General features: G+C 42.2%; 1 protein-coding gene across 3 annotated transcripts; it reads left to right on the forward strand.

Moving 5' to 3' along the window:
- Positions 1-16,310: 16,310 nt before the first annotated feature.
- On the forward strand, positions 16,311-24,144 carry LOC133897357 (uncharacterized). 3 transcript variants are annotated; one of them, XM_062338068.1, is made up of 7 exons: positions 16,311-16,722; positions 17,759-17,901; positions 19,251-19,394; positions 21,476-21,661; positions 21,896-22,020; positions 23,034-23,303; positions 23,578-24,144. In XM_062338068.1, the coding sequence occupies exons 1-6, from the start codon at positions 16,482-16,484 to the stop codon at positions 23,260-23,262; spliced, it is 1,068 nt and encodes a 355-aa protein (XP_062194052.1). In that variant the 5' UTR covers positions 16,311-16,481; the 3' UTR covers positions 23,263-23,303; positions 23,578-24,144. The 3 variants fall into 3 exon arrangements, with proteins under 3 accessions (XP_062194052.1, XP_062194054.1, XP_062194051.1); XM_062338070.1 differs by having other exon boundaries at positions 23,581-24,144; XM_062338067.1 differs by lacking the exon at positions 23,578-24,144 and having other exon boundaries at positions 23,034-23,544.
- The last annotated feature ends 1,792 nt before the right edge of the window (positions 24,145-25,936 follow it).

Genomic DNA, 25,936 nt, shown 5'->3' on the forward strand with positions numbered 1-25,936 from the left:
AAAGTAATTAGCAGCACGGAAAAACAGGAAAAAATAGAAAAAAAAGGACTACACAATCTAAATTTTCCTAGCCTTCGACCATCAGGTTTGCAGAAAATCTCTCATAGGTGGTCAAGCCTATGAACCAAAAAAACTTACAAGCCAGTGGGAGATTGTTCCTTTCAGGAAATCTTGCAAAACAGAGAGTCTAGTTTTTTTAATTAGAAAACATACAAGCCATCTTCCACGCTCATCCGGAAGATCCTGCAAAATAGAGAAACAGACTCATCTTCGAGTAACCCTACACATAGAACTTGTGCAACTGAGCTATGTTCCAAGAGTTGTGCAATTCACAGCGGCCCTCCATGACTATCTTGACTGCACCAGGTCAGGTAACATCGACCACCTTGTAGGTCCCCTCCCACTTGAGGGAGAGCTTATTCTAGCTTGCCTACCGGGGGTCATTTGTAGCGACCAGAGTATGTTGGGAGCTTGTTCACCCAATATCTTGAATAGCTCTTAGGCTGATTGAAGACCCGAATTTTCATCCCTTGCAGTATCATCTCATTTGCCCTTTTGACTTGTCCATTTCTTTGGGGGTGTACCACCGACACATAGCAAATCTTCTCAATAGTCTCGGAAGGCACTACAGATGAACTGAGTCCCGTTGTCCATAATTATGCAGTTTGGACTGCCAAACTGCACTACCAGCCCTCATATGAACTTAGTTGCTACTACGGCGTGATTTTCTTGATGGGCTCAACTTCGATCCACTTAGTGATTTTGTTCGATTGCCACGAACAGGAATTCAAAACTAGCTGGGGCTTTAGGGAACGGTCCCACGATATCAAGCCCCCAGATTGTGAAAGGTCAAGAGAGTGGTATGGTTTGTAGTGCTTGGGCTAGTAGGTTGGTATGTCGGTCATGGTACTGGCATGACTCGCACCGTTTCACCATGTCACAAGCATCCTAAAGGCCCGTGGCCAATAGAATCCTTAACGGAATGCTTTTCTAACTAGAGTGCGGTATGAAGCGTGGCTACAACATATGCCTCCGTGGATATCAGAGAGCATTGTGCTCCCCTCTTCCTGAGTGATGCATTTCAGTAAAAGGTCATTGCTCCCCTTGCGGTAAAGGTGCCCTCTACTAAGGAGTATATGCGGGCTTGCCGTGTGACATTTATTGCTAACGCATCATCGTTAGGGACTGCTTGATTACAAAACTAGTCCAAGATCTGGTCCATCCAGGTCGTACCTGAATCAAGTAGGGCCATCACATGATGGTCACCCATGGTCGATAGCACCAAAGGAGGTGTTTCCTTAAAAGGTGTTGCCTATGGTGCTTCGTTTCAAAGCAGAGCATCCCCTTCACCTTAGCTCAAGGCCACGGTAGATGTTCATGTGAGTCTTTCTTCAAAGACTTCGATTTGGACAGGTTTGCGAGAAGAAGCTAGATGGTCCAACTCGTCAGCTAGGAGGTTGCCCTTGAGAGAGATATGCTTGACCTCAAAACTGATAAAGCATCGCTCCAGCCTTCTCACTTCAACGAGGTATGACGCCATTGTCAGATTAGAGCACTAAAAATCCTTTTGCATTTAGTTCACGACTAGTAGCAAGTCCCCTATCACTAGAAAGTGCTTTATCCCAAGTGCGGAGGTCGCTTGCATTCTGGACAAGAGGCCCTTGTACTTTGTAATATTGTTAGTGGCAAGAAAATATAATTGAACTACAAACCTGAGGATATCATAGGTCGGTGAAGTTAGGACCACTCCAGCCCCCGCTTCCTTTAGAGTGAACAATCTGTCAAAGTACATGGTCCAGTGCTCATAAACCTCTGGTCGCTCAAGCTTAACGATATGGTGGACCATGCGATCGGTCTGCTGGAAACCTAGCGCTGATTGGTCAGGGTCGGCCCCATTCTCACAAGTGTCATCATGTCTGGGTTTACGCTCCTCAAGCTCCTTATCGATGATGCCTGCACGACCTTGCATTCGGTCAGGACGTGGGCGTCTGTGTGGTGGATCGGGCAATAGCCTCAGCCCTTCTTCCCGTCCTTTTTCTCAAAGCGCCGACGCGGTTGGCCGGTTTGCTTGACCGCCATGATGTCAGGTGGTCCTACTTTGCATTTGCTCTTTTTCGCCTTTCAGCCGACCCCTTTGAAAGAGGCGGCTGGTCAGAGGTTGGCTACGGCTTTGGGCTACTCTAGCGCTCTCGGGCCTCAGCGACCTGCACGCACTTGTCCGTGAGCTCGAAGAGCACGGTGGTACTCCGGACTTCCTTGGTGGCCAACTTTTCGACAATCTTCTAGTCCCTAACCCCCCCTGGAATGCTATGACCATGGACTCACTCGTGATAATTGGAATGATATTCTAGCGTTTGATGAAACACCGGATGTAGTCTTGTAGTGACTCATCATGTCACTGCCTAACTTGGTACAGGTTGTCCTCGACCCCTGGTTAGGCGTCGGTCCCCTGAAAGTTGGCGACAAACTGGTCACAGTGACCAGGATCCTCAGAATGAGACTCAGTGGTTGCTGTGGATCTGGCCATAGGTAGCCTAATCGAGTTATCAACACTTACTGAAACGTGAAAACGTGCCCCCCTACCTGGAATATCAATTATCGAGGGTTAATCCTTGACAATGTATTCAGGGCATGTCGGACGATGGGTGCGTGATCAATGTTTCCGGTGGTTGTTGGTGGTGTGTGTGTCGAAGGAACTCAAGAACACAGGGTTTATCCAGGTTCAGGCCTCCCTCGGGATAATAGCCCTATATCCTGTGTATTTTCTTTTAGGTTGGATAAACTTATCCAGAGTCAATATTTTTACAAGCCTGGTCCTCCCCCCTTTATATAGTAGGAGGTGAGGTGTACCATGTACATACAGGTAGATTGTGCCACATAGTGGTTGCTCTATACCTGACAAAATAACTACTCCTAGGCCATCATTGCAGGGGGTGGGCATGCCAAACGCCGTCATGCCTGCTGCACGCTTGTCATGCTTGCCTGCCAGGACATCCCGTAGCATTAAATGCTACAGGATGGGTCACACCGTCTCGCGCCAGCCCACAACTTCATTCACCCAAAAGGTGCCTGGGGAAGGAAACACATGAGTAGATGTCATTAAATGTGATTAGACTAGTTAGGTGAGTACATGCCCTGCGATTAGCAGGGGCTGATCGTAGGGTTCCATCTGCGATTAGGGGACTGGGCGTGGGAGCACTGCAGGGGCAATGATTTTTAAAATATTAGCTGCCAGCTGGCGTCTGTCGGCCTAGGCCCTCCTGACAGAGGAGCTCCTTATTCTTTACATCGACATAGGTATGGATATATCAAATCAATAATGTGAACACATGTTAGAGAACATGGTGTTGGATAGACCCACCTCGAGATGCTTTTGGGATTGTTATATGATGTGCTATTATTTGTAATCACAACTTGTAAACATACATGATCGTTAGACCTGAGATCAACATTGATTTACAGAATGCAAAATGACACAATTAGGGGATATCAAACGCTACTCCGTCATAGGGTAGTCATAAAGGTAGTTTTTGAGTTTTCCATGACACATGTAGTAGAGTGTCAGCGATCAAGATGGAATTTGCCCCTCCTAGATAATGAAAGAGATATCTCTAGACCTCTTAATATGGTTGGATTAGAAAGTGCATAGCCATACTAATGTGATGAAGAGTTAATCATGAATTTAATAATCAACTACAAGATTGAGTGAATGGTCAAGCTATCACAAGGATGGCACCTGTCTCGCCTTGAGGTTAACTAGTATCATTAGGTAAAGGGATCAATGCATGAGTATATCAAGGTTCAGTCGTTATGTATATTCAGAAGTCAATCTGTCCTGCTAGAAGCCACTATTGATTTCGGTTAGGAAAACGGTTTTTGAGTCATGTACATTTATACATGAACCTAATGGGTCACACACTTAATGGGTTAGAACAATATATATGAATTGAATCTATTATTGGGTTTAATTGGATTATGATCCATGAGGCATTATAGTTCTAATGGGTTGCCAATGTGAAAACCCATTAAAGAGCTTTATATAAGGGAGGTGTGGGGTGAGGGCGCGCACAGTTCAAACACTCCAAACCCTAGCTGCACGCCTCCACCCAACCTCCCAAAACACAAGCCACACATGCGGTTCTAGCATAGCAGCGCACAACATTCCACCCTAGGATGTGTAGATACCATAAAGGCATTGCTGCAACTGTGGCATTGATCAGCTTGATGACTAGGAACTCGAAGCTACTGCTGATTCGACTCCTGAACATTTCTGACTGAGAAATCGAAGAACTCCTGACTAGGAAGTCAAAGAGTTCTCGACTAAGAAGTCAAAATGTTTCTGATTAGAGAGTTGAATCTATTGACAATACGATCGCCTACATCTACGTGAGGAGATCACATGGAAGGGATGATCACCTTGCAAAGTTTGGATACTTCCTTTACATTAGCACCTATGACATTGTATAGGTCTGCTCCAACTCTTTTTCCACTGCGTTGTGCATCTAGTGATAACGATTCATGATCCCTTACTAGCATAGTTTCCTGCTTGAACAAGGTAGAATTTTTTTATGCTAGCATAGCCTACACATTCTCCAACAATCTTAGTTGGATCTAGTAGCGATGAGGTGAGAAACTCCGTTTGTGGCAGCCATCTACGCCAAATACGGCTGGGTGGGTGGTTGGGTGGGTGGTTGGGGGGGATGTCGCCTCCAACACCGTGGAGGCCATCACTTCTTGCAAGATGGACAACTTCGTGGAGAGGAGGAGCAATGGGAATGAGAAACTGGGAAGAAGTGGCACATGCGAGAGGAATTGTGGAATGGGATGCGGGCAAACATGAGACCCACCTTAAGACAACTTTAGACAAAAAGTGAATATGAGAAAGTACTAGGATCTGAATACGCTTACTTGAGTGCCATTTGAGCTTTAATGTATCTTGCGAATGGTACATGTTTGATATTGTATTTGGTGTCAACCTACTAGCAAGGTTCAGCTCAACTCCAAACATTAGTCATTAGAATAATATGAAGCATGTTCTCATATATACCAAAGGGACTGAAGACCTAGGATTGTTTTTTTGGAAAAATTAAGACTTTGAAGTTAGTGGGCTAAACTGATGCAGGTTATATGTCTGATCCCCATACAATATTATCACATACTAGATATGCATTTCTCGGTGGTGGTACAATGATTTCCTGGAGATTGATGAAGCAAACGATGGTTTCTACATCGATAAAACACTTAGAATGCATGTGGAGCAAACGTCATTCAATCCCCAACTATTATTTATGAAGATAATTCAGCTTGCACTACACAAATACAAACGGGATCTGTAAAGTCAAATATTATGAAGCATATTTCACCAATACTATTCTTAACTCATGAATTGCATAATAAAGAAGAAGAAATAATGGTAACTTATTGGCTAAGACGTGTTAGACAACATGCACATATTGCATATGGAGTGAATGCAGTTCAATCCCCTACTATTATCTATGAAGATAATTCTATAGGACCGAGAATAATGACTAGAGGGGGGTGAATAGGTGCCTTACCAATTTCTTTTGAAACGGATGGCCTTCCCCTATTTGTCACCCAACACACCTTAAAAATTAATAGCGAAAGTAAAACCGGAGAGAATCAAGTTTCTATGATAACCTCCGTAAAAACCCATGGCTCTTGTGGATGTATATGAACCCTAGGTTCCATTGAAGTTCATCTCACGGATCATCGCCATAAAAGATAGAAACTTGAGGGAAGAAGTCTTTGATCCAAAGAAAAGGTCACCGGAAAAAGAGATTATTCAAATTGATGATCTAGAGGCAAGCGAATTGCTTTCAATGCACTAGGTAGTTTCTTGAATAATCTCAAAGTTAAGCTCCGAAACTGTGAGAACACGTCATCCTTGCTCACAAGAAAGAACACCCAAGAGTAATGAGAAAAGTCATCAAACAATGACAAGTACATACCACTTCCCACCTACCGAATGAACCTGGGAAGGACCAATAGTGTCCATATGGAGAAGTTCTCCCGGTTGTTCAGTCATCACCAGATTAACTGGTGGTGAGAGGCGGCAACCATCTTTCCATGTCGACAAGGAGCACAAACAAGGTTGTTCTCAAACTTGAGCTTAGGCAATCCTCAGATCAAGCCTAGGGCACTCAAACGTGAAAGCAAATCATAATTCATGTGCCCTAGTTTCCTATACCACATCCAAAGCTCAGAAGAGGGTTGAGCAATTAAGCATTGAAAAGAACCAAAAGACTCAGAAAAATCAGCTCCAAATACTCTCCCAACTTGAGAAATCCGACAAATCAAAGTGCCCAAGGAATCAAGAACTCGAGAAGCATTGCGCTTGAAGTGCACTTCCAAGTCCTCATCCATCAGCTGAGATACAAAAAGCAAGTTGTATCTTCGATGCTACACCAAAGCCACATCCTTGAGAGTGAAACTCTCACTCACTTTTACAATACCTTTGACCTTTCACTCTACCTTTTCTGTCATCCCCGATTGTGATGTACTCATGTCGCTTTGTCAGGGTGAGGCTAGAGAACTATGATACATCTCCGGTCATATGGCGCAAACAATCGGTGTCGATGAGCCACTTGTTCTCCAGGCCTCCGCTTACTATCTACATATGAGAAGAATGATGGTGGATGGCTCAGTACTAGGGTTAGATAAAAACCTCTTGTAAATCTAGTATTGGGTCATCCGCCCTGAAGCAGTAAAAGTAGGTGCATGCAAATCAATACTAGTGTGCTAAGGGCGAGTGCCATGATAGGGAAAACATGGTCCGCCAAAGCGCTACAACTCAAAGTCTCTTACACGTGAACCAAAACAATATGAATCATGGTAAGATCCAAGCTAGGCACCACCTCTAGGAGGAAACTGAGGAGCACCGAAACCTTATACATAAGAGCGAGGAAAAGGCTCATGTACACCAAAAGAGGGGTGGTACATGTCCCGAGTACTCCTCCCACTCATGCCACTCATCCCTCATTTGACGAAAGCAAAACCCAATAAGGTGACCCTCTCTTGGAAGTAGGTGCAATGATAGCGTCTCTCAGGAACTCAACTACCGGTCACTTTAGGCTCTCTCATAGAGGCTCTCATCTTAGACTATGGAGCTCTCTTGGGTTGTGGTGTGACTTTCTTCTTTGTAGGTTGTGGAGTGGGTTTCTTGATGGATTATGGTGTGACATTGATTTTGGACTTCTCGGCTTCTAAGGTAGTAGGTGAGGTGAAAATAGTCTTACCCACCCCATTGTAAGCCACCCTCTCAAAACCCAAATCCAAGGCTAAACCCGCCTTATCGGCACATAACTTGGTCTTGGCCAAGATCAAATCCATTTTTCCCTTGCCTTCTGAGAACTTCTCCACAAGATAAAGGAGATACTCATTCTCGGCCATGAGCTTCTAAACTTACCCTCTAACCCAGCTAAGCTTGTCCTTAAGGATTATGCAAGTGACAGTTTGGCTGCATATCCTTGGAACTCTCGACACTCTCTAATCTAGACTCTAGCTCTTTTATGCACTTAGCTTTCACATCAACATCCTTTAAGAGCAAAGGAAAATTCTTGCAAGCGCCTAAGAGAGTAGGTATAAACTCCTACTCAAGGAGCTTCTTCTTAGCAGTCTCAAGCCGACTGGCGACTTGAGCATGCAAGGTCTGAAGCTCAGCAAGCTCACTCATGACCACAAGACAACTATCACACTTCTCATCTTGGACCCTAGACCTAAGCAAATCAAGCACAGAAGATGAACATTCTAGCCTAGATTTGAGTTCCTTGACTTCATGAACTGCTTTCTAGAGCAATCTATCCTGGCTAACAAATGCATCATTCATAGTATCAACCTAAATAGAAAGCTCAACGTAGAAAGGTGATACCTCAGAAGGATCAAGCTCGGGGTCGCTGTCGTTGTCGTTTGCCATGAAGCAAAGACCGGTGAAGTTCTTGTTCTTCATGCTTATCTCCTCCTCCTCTGAGCTCTCCTCCTTGCTTGAGAAAGTGTCGACATCACTAAGCACTGCCACGAAAGCTTGAGATGCCGTCTTGGCTGCCTTCTTGGCCAACTTATTGCAGTTTTTGAAGAAGGGCTTCTTATTCTTCTTATGCTTGTCATGGTCGTGGCCACGATCTTCCTTCTTCTTGATCTTTAGGCAATCAACCTTGAAATGAGTGGTATCATCACACTCATAATAAGACTGAGAAACACCTCTCCCCCGATGTCTTCTGTTGTTGTAGAAGCGGATGAACTTTTTCACGATCAAAGCAAGATCCTCATTATCAAGTTTTTCCACCTGCTCCTCTATGATAGAAATCAAGAAAGATAAAGCAAAGCCACTAGGTGAAGGATTAGCACAAGAAAAGCCAATTCCAGTAGGACTACCACCACTAGGTCCTAAAATCAACATCAGGTTCTGAGACATGGGGTTTCCTAGGCCTATCTGAGCCACCTTGGCTATCTCGATGGACTTAAGGTTGCTGAAGAGTTCATCACAAGTCAATGTGCCATAACTAGATGACTATTTAATGCTCAAAATCTTCACTTTTCATATGCTACGGTCAAGAGTATAGAGAAGTTTGATCGCTCTCTCATGATCAGAATAGGGCAAAATATTGGTGGATCTAAGGTTGCTAATAATTCTATCAAATCTAGCAAACATAGCATCCAAAGATTCTCCAGATCATTGCACAAACATCTACTATTCTTGGTTGTACGTGCTCTAGCGCCAAACCTTTATTTGGTTAGTGCCCTCATGAAAGACACTAAGAGTAGTCCAAATCTCTCGTGCAGTCCAGAGGTGCTAGACTTTCTCAAACTCATTATGACTCAGGCTTGTGAACAATATATTTTGAGCCTTGTTGTTGGTTTCATATTGTTCGATTTCAACCTGAGTAGTACGAGCGGTAGGAATCTCATAGTTGGAGTCTACAATCTTCCCTATTACACTTCCTTGGCTTAGAAGATAAGACTCTATGTGCACTTTCCAGTAAGAGAAGTCATGACCTTCAAAGAGCGGAATCTTCCCATGTCTCTCCATTATCATCTACAAATCACAAAACCGGTTAAGATCAACAACTGATCAAACTGGCCCTATTACCAATCGTAGCACCGAGAATGATGACTAGAGATGAGGTGAATAGGCGTCGTACTAATTTCTTTCAAAACAGATGGCCATCTCCTGTTTGTCACCCAGCACACCTCAAAAATTAATAGCAGAAGCAAAACTAGAGAGAATTCTATGACAATCTCTAGAAAAACCCATGGATCTCGTTGATATATATGAACCCTAGGTTCCATTGAAGTTTATCTCATGGATCATCACCACAAAAGATAGCAACTTGAGGGAAGAAGTCTTTGATCCAAATCAAAGGTCACCGAAAGAAGAGATTCTTCAAATTGATGATCTAGAGGAGAGGGAATTCAAGACCCATTTGTATACATTTATATGTGAATTTTATGGCTCTAGCAACAAGAGGAACAACTTAACAAGGTGGGAAAATTTTAGCCTTCAAATGAAAACGAAAATCACAATAAAAAAGGAAAAACTCGCAACAAAGCAAGGGAACCAATACACAGAGACTAGAAGAAGATGCATCGGAAGAAATAATCTCTTCATTTCTTACAGAGGGCAGCCCTCTTTTCGGTAGATTACAAAATATTTTCTTCACAAAAGCTCTCACCTATTATAAATGCTTAACTCTCCTTTCCTCTCCTCTAAAACCTATCTCTCAAGGCTTAAATGGCTGACTCAAGCGTCCCACTCAGCCCTACCCCTCTATTTATAGGCTGTGAGGAACTGTCCATACAATATTCTAATTAATCATTAGAAGTATCATTATTCATAATCATGGCCTCAATGATTAACTTGAATACCAATATGGTAGTCCTGACACGTGTTTTGTGCTTAAGATTGGAACACGTGCCTTTCCAATATATATATCACAACAAAACTTAAGAAAGAGAAAGTAATTAAACATTATATTACAAGTTCTTAAGCATGATCATTTACAATAGTTTGCAACAAAAGAGAAACTACGCAGTGAAAGATTAAAACCTTAACAACAACAAAAGGAGAGTGGAGCCATATGCCCTTAGGCACCACCCCAAAAGCCACACCTCACCAGAGTAGGATGACTACTCTTGCCCACCACCTGTATCGGTGGGCACGAAGTAGCCAAACATTGCCTCTTCCTCACCAGAAGAACCTGAAAGAGCAGCGTGAATACAAAGATACTCGCAGGACTTAATCCATATAGAGAACATATACATAGATTGACTCCAAGGGTTATGCATTGAGCTGATAGCAAGAGTAGGCAACAAAGTTAGTGTAAAACATATGTGGTAAGCAACCAAGACACATATGTGTGAGCAACTATATTTAACCGACATACTAGTGTATCCTGCAATACCCAAAAACAACAAAGTATATCCGAAACAATTACCAACATAAATGTAAATAGAACCAAATCCAACTCAACCCAACATACCATGCCACAATCCATAGCTCGTAACTCTACGGCTGATGCAGATGGACAGAAGCAAGCTCATGACTAATAGAATTCCATGTGGGACCAAGAAAACCTATTCAATCATTGTGAACTAAAAAAATTTGATTCCCTTTAAAACATACACATTAGTCACAATGATATAGTTGTCATTAATCATCAAAACACTTACCACTTACTTAGGGGCCTAGATGCTACAACTGCGAGCAAGTCTCGACCATGCTCTGGCTCCCCGACACCTTGCTTCTCCTCATTCTTTTTCTCTTATGCGTCATAGGGCCGCAAGTCAATTGTCAGCACGGCGTATGATAATCATATTACCTTACCATTAGATCAATATGTGGTCAGTACGAGAAATGCTAGAGCCAACAACACTGACAACCAGTGCTTAAACGATGCAAAGTGGCCTACGGCGTTCGGGTTCCTCCCTCAAACTACCTTAAGGACTCCTCCTGAGCAGAAAACACCCTAACACTGCCCACATCTCGCCTTATCCTCACACCTCATACACCTCATCGACATCATCATCATAGTACTTGTGAACGATAAAGTAAGCCCTAGGCTCATGAACAATGGCAGCACCGTTGCTTGACTTCTACCAATGACCTATGCATTGCTAAGCATTTCAAACGACTCTTAGACATCGACCATGTTACCCAGGCTACAAGGATATGGAGATATAATGTCTCAAGGTAGAGGATATGCAATTCAACATAGGTTCTACCCATATACAACAGACAACGGCTCGCTAAACATGCAAACATACATAAGCATAATTTATCAATTGAGACACCATTCAATTCGAACAAAGGGTGCATTATGCTTAAATGCTTGCCTTGCTACTCCAGGGTTTGCCCGATACTTCCCGCACAGAACTCACAAAAACGTGGAAGGTTGGTGTTGTCCTCAATCGCGCTCGTGTCATGCTCCGGTCATTCGTTCACTAAAGAAGAGTGCATGCAATGATGAGCATGAATAAAATGCAATGCTGGATACTCCACAGTGTACAATAATAGTGCAATGCATCATGTCATGAGTTAAAGCATTAAAGATTTCCTTAATTGAAATTATTGTTAAACATTTAATAGTTTATGGATTTAATTAAGCTTAAACCAGGCTCAATTCAAATTAGAAAGTTAATTACGTTTAACATGAGTGTGAGTATTTCTAATGAACAAGGATTACTATGAGAAGATCAATAAGGCTGATTTCATCAATTTTGGAGTTGCTAATATGGAACTATGATTTATTAAAGCCTAAACACATTTCTTTAATTATAGGATATCCAAATATATTTCATAGCTCATAGTATTTTTAACATGTAGAGTATGACAAAACAAGGCTAGCAAAATTGGTTCCATAATTTTTGGAGCCATATATTGCTTCTTGTGCATTTTATAATGTTTCAGCCGATTTAACCATTGAAAAACAATTTTATTTCCCTTTTTCTGATTTAACCGGTTATTTAAACCCCTAAACCTTTTTTTTTTCAGTTAGAGCTGGCTAACCACATTCATGAAACGCAGGCTTGGACTTTTGACTTGGGTCAAACGGCTCTAAGCCATGGCTGCACAACCCGAGCTAGTCAACTGTCGGCTCTGGTGTGGTCTACCGATGGCAAGTGGCGCAGTGCAGGAGGCCAGGGAGGGCAACAACAGCTTCAACACACGCATGTGGACCCGACTGAGGCACGTGCGGTCGCTGACGATGGTTTGACGAGCAAACGGTGAAACAGCGGTCGAAATAGCCCAACCAAGGAGGTCCCAAGATTCTACACAAGATGATGAACATAACAGTGCGCTCTTCGGCCGATGGGCCTGACCAGAACTAGGCCGATGGCGTGCGGCCATGGGCGGCAGCGGCTCGGTAGCTGTGGAGACACGGGCCGACAATGCGCTGAAGAAAAACATACGCGCGCTCTAGGATCTACGGGAGATGGGGGAAGCTCACCACAGTGTCGGTTGGGCCAGAGAGGCGGTGGCTCGATGGCTCAATGGTGAGGTGTGAAAAGAGGCAGCCGAAGACGAGGAAGAAGCAACGACATATCGATTCCGGCTGGAAGGAGGTGAAAACAGCAAGGAATGGGCTCAACGACCTTCCTTAGTGCTTCTTGTGGCTCAGGCTCAACGGATTGGCGTTCAGGTGCGGTGGATTTGGCAGCAGCGACCTCACTGTGCTGGCTGCTCTCTGCTCAGAAGAACTAGCCGGCTTGAGAGGAATGAGGGAGAGAGAGGAGAGACATGAGGGGGGGGGGGTGGAGGGATAAGGACCACGACCACGCCTTGGTGCTATGCTCCGGTTTGTCCAGCGACATGGCCGGCCACCCGAGTCAACAAAATCGCTGGCCGCCAGATAGCAGTGCGGCTGAGAGGCAGCGAGAGCGAAGAGGATGACAAGGTGGTCCTGATGAATAGTGATTGCCTAAGAAAAATATCCCCCATCACTTTACTGATCCAATTGGAGATTTTTCAAGGCCCCAAAAATTATGCGACAATTTTTGTGTGAATTTACAATTCATGTGTAACCGATTTGAATTGGTTTGGCTCAAAAAGCCTGAGACAAATTCAAATTCAAATTCCTAAAAAATGCATCATTTTCCAACTTGCTCTAATTTTTATGCCTTCAAAATAATTCTCAAAAATTTAGGAAAATTCATTTATATTCTTCATATAGCGTGGACTAATTTCTAAAATTGTTTCCAACCCTATATTGTATAGCAATATTGTAAGTTGCTTCACCAAGCATCATTTACTTTAATTTTAACATTTTATGTTTGATTTAAATTGCATGCCCAAATTGCTCAAAACCATTAAACATGATGCTCATGATGCTTAATTACCTGATTAAGAAATTTGGACTGTCACATAGACCTAGGGAGGTTGCTTAGCCCTTAAGCTTCCTTGTTCCCAAAATATCCCTATCTTCCAATGGCCAACTACCTACTATCGGAGTATTTTGGTCCATTTTTCACTCCATCCACCGAACGTTCGTGACACCTTTATAACTTAGCTTCATGATGATGCTACATGCACTCTATCCTTCCACGGTTTTAAGGCCAAACAACGAAATCGCCTTGCACGCTTTTCAAAACATGACTTGCTCTCACTTGCTTTCATCTCAAGCAGGCATTCCGATATCAACACGTGCACTCCAACTTACGATCTTGACCGCCAGCAAGTCTCTCCCGCTCCCGATCCCTCGGGCCGTCCTGACATTTTCACCGGCATCCCTTTCGCTTGACTTTGTCAACACGTCGTCTTAATCCTTCATTCCATGTTTTGCTTGACCTCCATGTGCACAGATTGAATGACCCTTGACTCCGCCCGCCCCCTTGATCATCCGGCACCAAGCACCCAGCTTGGCTCCGATCATCATACCATTGGTCGTCAAGTTGCATCAATCATCTGCACATCATGAGACAAGCAAACACATATCTCTAAACCATCTCCAGTTAGTTCCAAATTAAAATCCTCAATTCAAAGCACATCTCAAAGAAAACGTGAACGTTGGATGTTCCGGCGTGTACCCCTCCTAAGCGCTAGACCATTCGACGTGTGCAAACCCTGAGACCGGCCAACTTTTGATCCTCTTTGCAAGAAACAACCCGGCAATTTCTTCACACGATCGCCGGACCATCCAGCGAGTAGCATTCACCCTAGAGCCATTATGCAGCCTCTCTGCAGAAAAAGCTTCGGCGTTCACTTCAATCCATTGCCGGGCCATCCGGTGTATATTTCAATCTTTGTCTATTGGATGAAATACCTCGGCATGTACATTTGCCCATCGTCGGACCATCCAGCGCATGTAAATCTAGTAGAGCCAACTTGCAACCTCTCTGCAAAAAATGCTTCGACGTTCACAGTGCTCATCGTAGGACCATCCAATGTGTACTTCAACCTTTTCTTTTGAATTGAAATGTTCCGGCGTGTACACCGTTTAAACGTCAGACCATCCGGTGAGTTCAAAATCCTAAGCGCAGAACCATTCAATGTGTACTCTTTTTCTAGACTCAGAGAAAAATACGCCAAGTCCATTTACTCTGCAACTTTGATTAATCATGATTATAATTATAGTACGTATACATGCTCATGCAATCCATCATTTATCAAACCAAATCTACAAACTTGTCAGTCACTAATCACATATAAATTAAGACATATTTCAACTTTGTTTCTCAATTTAGCTTGTGTTGCGCAAAAAACAAATATAATATATAAAGTCAAATATTACGAAGAATATTCCACTAAGACTAATCTTCACTCATGAATTGCATAATAAAGAAGAAATAATGGTCTCATTGGTTAGGATGCGTTACACAGCATGTGCAGAATGCATGTGGAGTGAACATTGTTCAATCCCAACTATTATCTATGAGATAATTTATGTTGTGTTGTTCAAATACAAATAGGATATGTAAATTCAAATATTACGAAGCATATTTTACCAAAACTATTCTTCACTCATGAATTACATAATAAGAAAAAATAAATAATAGTGACTCATATCAAATCATGTGAGAATCTAGCATATATTTTCACTAAAGCTTTGCCAGCTAGCTATTTAGAAATATACGTACACGACAGGGGTATGAGGCAACTTACAGAAGTGTAGAGATTAGGGGGAAAATTTCTCCGATAGCAGAATCCCAAAGACTATGAGTCTGGACAAATAGATCATTCTTAAAGAATGGCTCAATATTATAGTAGATTAAAATGACATTATACTTTTTTTTTCTTTTAATGATTTTTCACCTGAAAGTTTCTAGACAATGTGTATAATGTAAGTACGATATCTATGTACTCTTTTCTCCAAAAACTATATTTTAGCTGTGTTTTCAAGTGTAATTTTTAATAAAACATATACATATCATATGATTTGCTCAAGAAATGTTATGAAATCAACATCCCTCAAGGAGGGAGACTGGCTTGGCTAAGGCATAGGCCCATCTGGTGGCGCACTCGGGAGTGTGGTACTGCATGCCCTCTTGTCCATGTCTGTTACGTGAGTGTCGTACCAATGTCCTATCTTTTATAAAGAAAGATTTTCACCCATCATACATCTATAAAGAGTCGCTCATCGTAAACAAGAGAAGAAATAATAAATAAAATAGCTCCATCCTGTACTTGTATTTCTTGATAATTACATGAATCAGGTTGTGTTGATTGGAGAGATGAAGATTCTCACCGGTGCCACAAGTAACTACTTGTTTTTTTACTTCAGCAACTTAATTACTAAAGGCATCTCCAATGTGTTTCAAAACTTGGTCCTAAGCACTCGAGATCGGGTCATGTACATTGTGGCACTCGTTCTTAGTGGAAAAAATTGAGGAGATGTCCCTATGCTTGAGTTTAGACGTGGAGACCACTGCTGTCTAGATGAGACGAATATCTTGTGTGAAGAGTAGTGTAGTGGGGAATAGAAACGGGGAGTAAGTGGCTCTAGCGAGAGGAATTATAGAACATGATGCGGGCGAATATGAGACTCACTGCAATACATAATTTAGCTATAAATAAATCTTGTAACAATTGTCACAAATATTGAGACCCTATCTTAGGACCAAATTGAGCACCGTGCATTAGAGATGTCATAATGTGAAAAAAAAGACTGGTTGAAAAGAAAATTTTATAAGATCGAGTTTTTAAAGATCTCTCCCTCACTGTAGCACGTATCTTTTTTCCCTTTCCTATCCACATCAGCGTTAAATTAGAAAAAAAATTGGTATGGATCAATATCTGCGGAGGTCGTAAAATCTTCTTCCGGTTGGTCGCCCACTTCTCTGACCGGTAACGTGTTAAAATAGTGCCGCGCGGCCTACTTTTTAGGCGAGATCTACTTGCGAAAGTGTCAACACCACAAGATCCGTCACCGCCGGTGAAACAAGCCAACCCACCGCTCCCCGGGTGCGAATGCTACTGTAAGCTGGTCTTTGTCTCTGAACCGGACGAGCTCGAGTCGGCAGCGCCGGCGATGGGGTGCTCCTTCTCAGGGCTGAACGCGCTGTACGACACCGTCGGCGGGGGCGGCGGCGACGTCTGGGTCAACGACTACTGCTTCCGCGTGCTTCGCAGGCTCGGCGACGCCGGCCCCGTTGGCTCCAGCGTCTTCCTCGTTAAGGAGGTCGTCGCCGCCTCCGACGGCACGGCTGGGGCTGGGCCCGGTACCGCCGGGCTCGCCACGAAGAAGGGCATCGACCCATCACACATCTCAGGTCTCTCTCTCAGATCTGATGGTGTTTTGGTTCGATCACGCGCGAATGGGTTTGGTTCGGGGCCACCATCCTGTGTTTTGCGCTGCGTACTGGATGTCTGGATCAGGGGCAGTGAAATGTCATTCTTTCACGGTTGGTTGGATCATTAGATGGATCATGGTGTGTCCTCATAAACAACGGTTTTGGAGCAGATCAGTAGACCGACTTTCTCGTTTCTTTTTGAATTCCGCGCATTCTTGTTTCATGTGAAGGTCGCGAGCATTTCTTTCTCCTCAAATTGTGTCGTTCTCGGACATGTGATTGCGGTGTTGCAAATTGCGATTCCTACGCCGGGTCACGGGTGTATGCGTCTCAATTCTGACACCTGACCCGGTCGTTTCCTAGCTGATTTGCTTAAACAATGCTAGTTTCTGTATACAGATCTCGAATTCCGTTGTGATCCAAATCTTACGATTAACAGTTTTTTGGTCAACCTTGATTCCTAGAGACGACCGTATCCTCGTTCTCTGTGAAATCTCGTTGACTCATTTAATTTTGAATTGTTAATAAGCTACTCCGTATATTTTATTTTAGTTAATGTTGGTCGAATCCTAGTGTCCTGTGTTGGAAATTCTATTTTTTTTTTTGTAACAGCTGTAATATATGTGTAACGTGCTGACATCACCCTAAACGACTCATCTAGGTGTCAGCACTAAGTACTGCAATCTCCTAAGCCAATCACTAGTTATCTTCAATTTGAGTCAAATAGTTGTAACATAGAGTTTATCCTGTTGAATATACTTCGAATTGCATGCTGTATTTCATCTTAGCTGTGTCAATGAGTTTCCTCATAAGTTATGTTTTGATGCGATTTTAAGTTTGTTAATATGATACTATGAAACTGTGAATACTTATTTATTGATGGCTCTTGCAGTTCTCATTGGTCTTTGAATCTTCTGTTATCATGGATCTTACTGTGTTTGCTGTTCTGTTGTGTTTGGAGACCATATTTTTCGTTTTATGCTTATTCCTGTTATTTTGTCTTGGCTTATTTCAGCTGATGGGACATATGCTCTAAAGAAAGTTCTTATTCAGAGTGATCAGCACTTAGAGCTTGTTCAGCAAGAGATCCGTGTGTCCTCTCAATTCAGCCATCCAAATCTACTTCCTCTTCTTGAACATGCTATTATTGCACTCAAGGTAGGTTGTGCATAATATGAATATGCTATCTGCTTTCGTGAGATGACACTTTGTAACTCAAGATCTGTATGTTTGTTGTAAAATTAACTGCTGGGGTTTCCTGAATAGTACGGCACTAGTCCGTATGCATTCTTCATCTTTTATTGATAGTCTCATAATATGAAGAAATACGGGTACTTAGAAGCAAAGCAAAACAAATAGGATGGTTTCGTGTTCACAAGATACATTATAGGGAAATTCCATTAACGCCCCATAAGTCACCTGAGTTATTGACATTGCCCCTTGTAAGTGAATATATTGTCTACAAACTCCCTAAGATCATCATGTTGTACTTTTTCTGCTGTTAGCCATTTCTTTTAGGAAATCAATTATTTATAGCCAATAGTACAAGCCACAACATACCATGTTAAAAGCTTAATTGATTCAGTTGAGTTCAAGTATTGTGCAATTCATTTTAGCATGTTGATCTGATGTGAAATTGCCAAATTGGTGTTTGACTTTGCCTAAAATTGCAGGCTTCCAGTGAGAAGACGCAATAAATTGTAGAAAAAGTTCAATGGGATGACTTAGGGTCAGTTTGTGGTTACTCTGTTTTGCTGCGAAATCTAGTTAGTTAGGTGTATCTTTACAAACACTGGTAAAATTTTATAGTTACAGGTAACTAACCAAGGTTCTTAAGGCGTCGCCTGTTGCCTAGGTGACAAAGCACTTCGGCAGGCCTAGGTGTCGCCAACGCCTTGCTATAAAGTAGCGAGAGGGAGGGAGGGAGGGAAAAGAGAGGAAAAGTGGGAGGGGAACCAGCTAGCAAGGCCAAGCAGCCGTCAACTCCCCCATCCCCGCTGGCTTCGGCGCCAGTGGTCAGCGCAACACTCCCTCCAGGAAGCTGCAGTGGCAGCCAATCTGAAGGTGGCGGTGGTCGATCTGAGGGGAAGGGAGCAACAGGGAGGAATGGCTGGCTAGTAGAGAGAAAGAAATGGGGAAGCGAGGCGGCGCTGCTTCTAGAGAGAGACGAAGAGCGAGCGTCAGCACTGGGAGCGATACAGAGAATCGAGTGACCAGCATTCAGGTCAATTAGATAAGGGAAGGGGTATGGTGGGCTGGGCCAGCCCAGTCCCTTCTCTTTTTCTCCCTTTTCTTTTTTCTTTCCTCCTCTCCCTGCTACTGTTCTAGCGTTCTGCTGTTTCTAAGTTGGTATGGCATCGCCTTGCCTCACAAGAGCCTAGGTGTCGCCTAGGTGTTTGGAGGTGGGGTGGGTTAACATATTTGTTTTAAACAATGATGTCAGGTACATTATATATATGTTGTTATAAATTTCACTACTCAGAATATCTTCCATCATACTTATGTAGGGCGTGCAAGATGGATTGCAGAACCATGAGGCTTACTTGTTGTTTCCAGTTCATTTAGATGGAACATTACAGGATGTCACTAAAAGCATGCTAGAAAAAAAGGAATACTTACCAACCATTACTGTTCTCCAGATATTTCGCCAGGTAACTTTTGTTGTCTTCTGTATTATGCAGAATTCTGAAATTATTTGAAAGATACAGTAGAAGTGTGCCTTTTTTTATGCATCCACGTGCTACAGCCATGACCTGGGATTGAGCTTCTTTTACTACTGTTACTATTAGTATTTTTTTTTTCTCAAACACGCAGGAGAGCTACGCGTTTTTGTATTATAGGTAGAAGAAAAGAACCGGTCTCTTTACAAAGCCCCTAAGGCAAGCAGCAAAAGAGAGAGAACAAAAACAAAAAGGGCCGAAAGGAAACACACACACACACACACACACACACAAAGGCACATGACCACAAATTCGGTCGTCTAGCCCTGCCATAGAGCCTCCAGCCCCTTTGCTCCTGCCAAGATCCAAAACAAGCCTCCACAGCTATCTCTTGCAGCACCACCTCCACTCTTGGGACAACACCGTTGAAAACACAATCATTGCGATGTTTCTGTAACCTCCAAGCCGCAAGGATGATCAGAGAGTTGAGGCCTTTCTGCTTGTCCTTGCCTGCCCTTTGTTGTGCACGGTGCCACCAATCTGAGAAGGTAGCATCTGAGTTGGAGGGTGTGAGCTGCGACAAGCCGATGCGGCTGAGGAGCCTAAACCACAATTCTCGAGCGAAGACACAAGAACAAAGGATGTGCTGCACCGTCTCGTCCTCCTAGTCACAGAGGGGACAACTTGTTGGGTGAGGTATGCCACGACTAGCCAAGCGATCCGCTGTCCAATATTGATTAAGAATTTGCTAACTAGATAAAGAACTTGTAGCGGTGCCGCGCCCACGACTTCCATATTCTTTTCCATGGTTCGAAGCACGTGCTACCAATGAAAAAAGAGAGGTAGGCCTACTTTGTGGAGAACTGGCATGAGGGATCACACAACCATGTGTGTTGGTCGGCTTCTCCAGGATGAAGCACAATATGATGGAGAGTATCCCATAGTTGCAGGTACTGAACCAAAGCTGCTGTTGAAAGGCCTCCTTTTGTGTCACATACCTAGCTGTTGTCTTCCAAAGCCTGATAAACCGACCTTTGAGATTGAGCCCGCCTCAGTATAAAAACTATGAGGTCTGGAGCCAGATCTTGGATAGAATTACCATGAATCCAGCGAACGGTCCAAAACAATGCGGTATTGCCATCACCTACCATTGTTGTAACTGAGATCTCAAAGAGATCCCTAGCATTGATGTTTACTGGTAGATCAAGGCCTACCCATGGCCGCTCCGGCTTGGTCTTTATTAACAACAGCCATCTCATCCGAAGCGCCTAGCCCAATTTTTGCAAGTCATGTATACCGAGGCTGCCCAGTTCTAATGGGCGACACACCCACTGCCATGCGACAAGACAATGTCCTCCGTTAGCTTGTTTCCTTCCTTTCCAGAGAAAACCATGACACATTTTGTCTATTGCCTTGGTAGCCGACTTAGGAATGCCTAGGGCAATTAGATGATAAATGGGAATGGCAGTAAGGACTACACTAACCGATGGCATACAATCAATTTATTCTAAAATGTATGCATGTATGAAATGCAAATTATATGCCTTTACTACTTTCAGATTTGCTGGTGCTAGAAGAAACATATTGTCAGCATGAGATTTGTTCTTATACTTCAACATCTCTGATGCTGCTACTTTTGAATATGCATGTACAATCATGCTACTCTATTGAAATTCGGTTTGCTAAAATGCACCTGTCGTTGGAAGTATTGGACATCCTTAGGAATATCTTAATTTGTTGGTTGGATTCTCCATGTTTTTTTATTAGTGTCATTTTAATGTACCAGTACATACATTTGATTCTTAAAATGCCCAGACGGTTAGATCGTTTAAATTATCATATATTGAAGAATTCTTCTGTAAATTTGTATGTATTAATGACTGCTGAATTTATGATTGTTTTTTCCATACCAAATTTATGTCTTGCACTTTCATGTGCATGTTGTTTTGGTTGCATCTTGCACAAAGTAATCCTTCATTATTTTTGAAATAGTACGGCACATTTTGTTTGTTTACTCTGCCATTTTTACAATAATTTTCTTAACAAATGTGGCCTTCTGGATCTTGTTGCAGCTTTGTGCTGGATTGAAGCATATGCACAGTTTTGACCCACCATATGCACACAATGGGGTTAAACCTGACAATGTCCTCATAACTCAGAGGAAGGAGCAGCCTCATCTTGCTATTTTGATGGATTTTGAGAGTGCTCGTCCAGCAAGAAGAACTATTAGATCACAAGCCGAAGCCTTGCAGTTGCAGGTTCCTTTCTATCTAAAGATGCAAAGTAATATCGTTAGTGCCATGTAGACTGATGACAGCTTATTGATTGCTTTCATGGAAAAAATAGTTGGTGAATTTACTGTTTCAACAAGTACTATAACATCTATTGAATGTTGGTAGCTAATTTTTGTTACATTATTAGTATTGTGTGAAATATGACGAGTACCCGTTACTCAACTTATCTTTAGCCCCCAATGTTATGGATTCATGTAGGAATGGGCTTCAGAGCACTGTTCTGCTCATTACCGGGCTCCTGAATTATGGGACTGCCCAAGCCATGCTGACATTGATGAGAGGACAGATATATGGTCTTTGGGATGCACTTTGCATGCTATGATGTAAGATTTTCTTCTGCAGGCTCTTTATGATTGCCATATGGCCTTATCAAACTTCTTAAGTTTGATTGGTGACCATGCTTAATAATTGCTCATATGTATTTGAGATGTAAAACATTTATATCCTCAAAATGAGACTTTTTAAGGAATAATCAAAACCTCAATTTTGATTGATAAAATACTGTTACAAAGAACATGCTGCGATTTATTTGAAATATATCTTTATTGGATTAGTCACAATGTGTCCAAGTCAAAACATATGCCTAACATAACAAGCATATTACTGTAACACCTTGTGATTAATGTATAGGACATCTCAAGATGTTCTTTTGTAACATACTGCTAGTCTTTTGTAGCATACTGCTAGTGTTTGCTCATTCCGATGTGGATACGGTTCTCTCATGTAGTTGTAGTTACTCATAGTGCATCGTTTTTTCAAGCAACATAGTCAATTTGAACAATAAGAATTCGAACCTGTTTTCCATTGCCATAAATATATATGTTATGATCTTGTGCCAGCTTCTTTTTTCAAATCAGTCCATATAATATATGACTAGTCCCACTTTTGAGCACTAAAATTCCCAGCCATTAAAGCTTTCAAACCACATCCTAGTACACCTTATGGATAACACCTACCCCTAGCATAACATATTCCTTGTTTTTGTTTGACATTTGGTGATATCTAGCAAACCTCACTTTTCCTTAATGTTGGTTGTAACTACAGTGTTTTGGGTGTTCCATTGATAAAGAATGTTTAACATGCCATTTATAATCAAAATTAGTTAGTTTCCTAAATTGTCCAGAACATTGTATACGAGGCCAATCTTGGCAAGCAAAATAATACACCAATGCTTTCTGGAATCTGGTACACTAGTCATCTTATGTGACAACCAATTTTGGCCTCCGTGAGTTTTGTTCATTAGTATCAGTGTTTGGCATCATGTTGTATCGGGTAGTACTTAATTTGAGGTTCTTCAGAATAGACTACAGGCCATCTGATCCTCTCATTTTTGCAGGTATGGAAAATCTCCATTTGATTATGAGCTTGATGAATCTGCTGGTGAAAGTTTGCATGCGGTTATTAAAAGTGCGCAGATTAAATGGCCTACTGAAGTAGGGTCTTCGTACCCTGATTCTCTCCGTCAGTTCATAACATGGATGCTGCAGCCACATCCTGCAGTTCGTCCCCATATTGGTGATATCATAATCCACGTTGATAAGCTTATTGCAAAATACTCCACTTGACCACTATATCGAGCTGCTTCTGCACAAGAATACATTGTTATGTAAGTCTATAAAACATTTACATGATTCGTTAAACAAATGTGATAAATATATGTTGGTTCCTTGATAGTCATTGTATTAAAAAAAAGAGAAGAGAAATATTCTGTAGTAGATTGCTTTCAACCATTTGTGAATTTACTGTTGTTCTTGAGTACATTGTCTGTAGATGTAATGTTCTTTTTTCTGCCCCGCAGTGATACTGGGGGTCAATAAATGATATCCTCCTTTTGATTGTTGCTCTTAGTCCTGTATATGATTCTGCTATTTCTTTTTCAGCAGGATATATCTTTCGCGTTCTACTCGCGCGAGGCCATATCCTTTCTTTTTTATCAATTTCTAATTTTTTTTATAGTCCCGGTGTACTAGAAATTCCCTTATAGTCTAATTCTATGCCATCCAAAATATGCTATTCCCTCCCTTCTATGCCACTCTAGTGGCACAGAAGAGATGTCATAAATTTTGGATAACACATAATGTAAATGTTTAAGTTCCAATGACATACAAGAATTTTTCTCAATTTTAAGTATTGAATGAGTAGTGGTATGTGACGATACATACGGGTATCCTACCAGTGCAAAACTATTATGGCTGCAGAAGGGGTGGAGCGGAGTGCCCCTGAAGCTGCTCCCCTGCCTCGCTTGTGTAAAATGAGGGTCAGGGGTCGACGCGCCCCCGCCCCTGCTTTTTGCCTGGCCAGATTGACCCGCGGGCAAACCTCTGAAGCAGCAGCCCTTGTACATGTACGCATGTGAACTTCCGAAGCAGTGCTCCTGTATGGACTAGCATGTGATGTGCATGCATTTGTGTACTGAATGATTAAACATAGAAGTACTTGGCGACCAAAATTAATATGGACTTCAAGTTTGCTTTCAACTTCTTCATGCATGCATTTGCATAATCAGTGATTAAACATGAAGAAAATAGCAGAAATTCCTAAAAGAAGGGAATGAACAAAGACTACCGAAATTACAATCCAACAAGTACTTGGCTCAAGTGTTAGCAAATCAATGCAGTTCAACAACTGAATTTGGCTAAAATGTAAGACTTAGCTAGTGATCACTACCCTAGGTGGTCAGATGCTGCGCATACAAGTGAATCAAAGAACTACAAGCCAACATATTTCTTCGCATTCTTCAAATCATAGCAACCAGGAACTACATCCTTATGTGAATACCTGAAAAAGTCTGAAGCAATATCAGAGACAACACCACAGCAAAGATTCTTGGCGGCAAGCTAACTTAGCCATCATACACACATGAGAAGAATATTTCGTACCATTGCACAAGCAGTGTTGTCCTATCCACAATTTTGGAGCCTACAAGGTGAAATATGGCCGTAATATTAGTTCTCTGGAGCATCAAGCCATCAACCAACAAATAAGTAGGTGGACATGACCATTCAAGCAATATCAGAGACTATACCACACAAACAAATCCAATGGCAACGAAAAATCCTTTTGTTAGTTTATCATCTACCACTTTATATATACAAATGCAAAAATCAGACATCGAAGGAAAAGAAATACAAAGTCCCAACCATACCTAGAAAAAAGAGAGAAAAAGAGATGTTCTGATCAGTAAAGGACTGATATTGCAATTTGACGTAAGCAAAAGATAATAAATTTCCTGTCTTTTCTCATGATGTTTGCTCAAACACATGAAGCTAGTAGTATTTTCTAAAAAATGACTAGAGAGTATTTTTTTTATGGTTCGGAGCCATAAAAACTATTTCCTTTTCTGTGGCCCTCACATCAGGCCATCAGGGCAGATCAGAACAGAATAACAAACCAATGCATTTACTATGATGACAACAAATCTGTACAATGATTTAGCTACGACATATCTGAACTGAAGCTGTACCTAGTTGCCAAAACACCTCAGTACGACATATCAGGCGAACAGCACTGGAGGCTGAGCTGTACTATGAAATGACCTTGGTAATCTTGTGTGCGCTGAAACGCGCTGGTATGATAACCTCCCAGATGCTCTTATGTCAGAAGCTCTGGCGATTAGGGATGGTCTTCAAATGGCCACAAGGCTGGGGGCTCAGAAGCTTGTTCTGGAGTCTGATAATCCATCCGTCGCCAAGATGATGGCTACTCCGGGAGGCGCTAGTTCTGTTTTCTCGAGCATTTGGCATGATGTCCAAGAGCTTCGTAGCAGATTTACTTCTATTTCTTTTGTTCATGTAAATCGGGATGCAAACCTGGCGGCCCATGTTTTGTGCCAAGCTTGCCTCTCCTGATAACTCTTATGCTGTTTGGATGAGCTACGTCCCTCCTCGCTTGGCGGACGTAATCATCGACGACAACTCTCCTACTTCTGTGTAATAGAAGCTCTTGTGATTTGCCCTAAAAAAAAAAGAAAGTAAACTAACAGATATTTTTTTTAGTACGGGGCACTTTGTAATTTTGCAAATTGCAAAGTTCTAACTTGAGAAGCACCAGATAGCAAAGAACACTGCCAAGAACCACTGATTACCTGATTGCATAGCTCACATAAGAATACCATCGCATGCAGTCAACCTCATCATGGATTGATGCCATGCTAAATTCAGTAGAACCTATGGTTCACATAATTATAAAAGATATGATAGTAGTGTACATTAAGTGTAAGTGACCTGCTACTGTAGTTAG

Source organism: Phragmites australis, chromosome 17 (assembly GCF_958298935.1).
Source record: "Phragmites australis chromosome 17, lpPhrAust1.1, whole genome shotgun sequence".
In the NCBI taxonomy this organism is placed as follows: Eukaryota; Viridiplantae; Streptophyta; class Magnoliopsida; order Poales; family Poaceae; genus Phragmites; species Phragmites australis.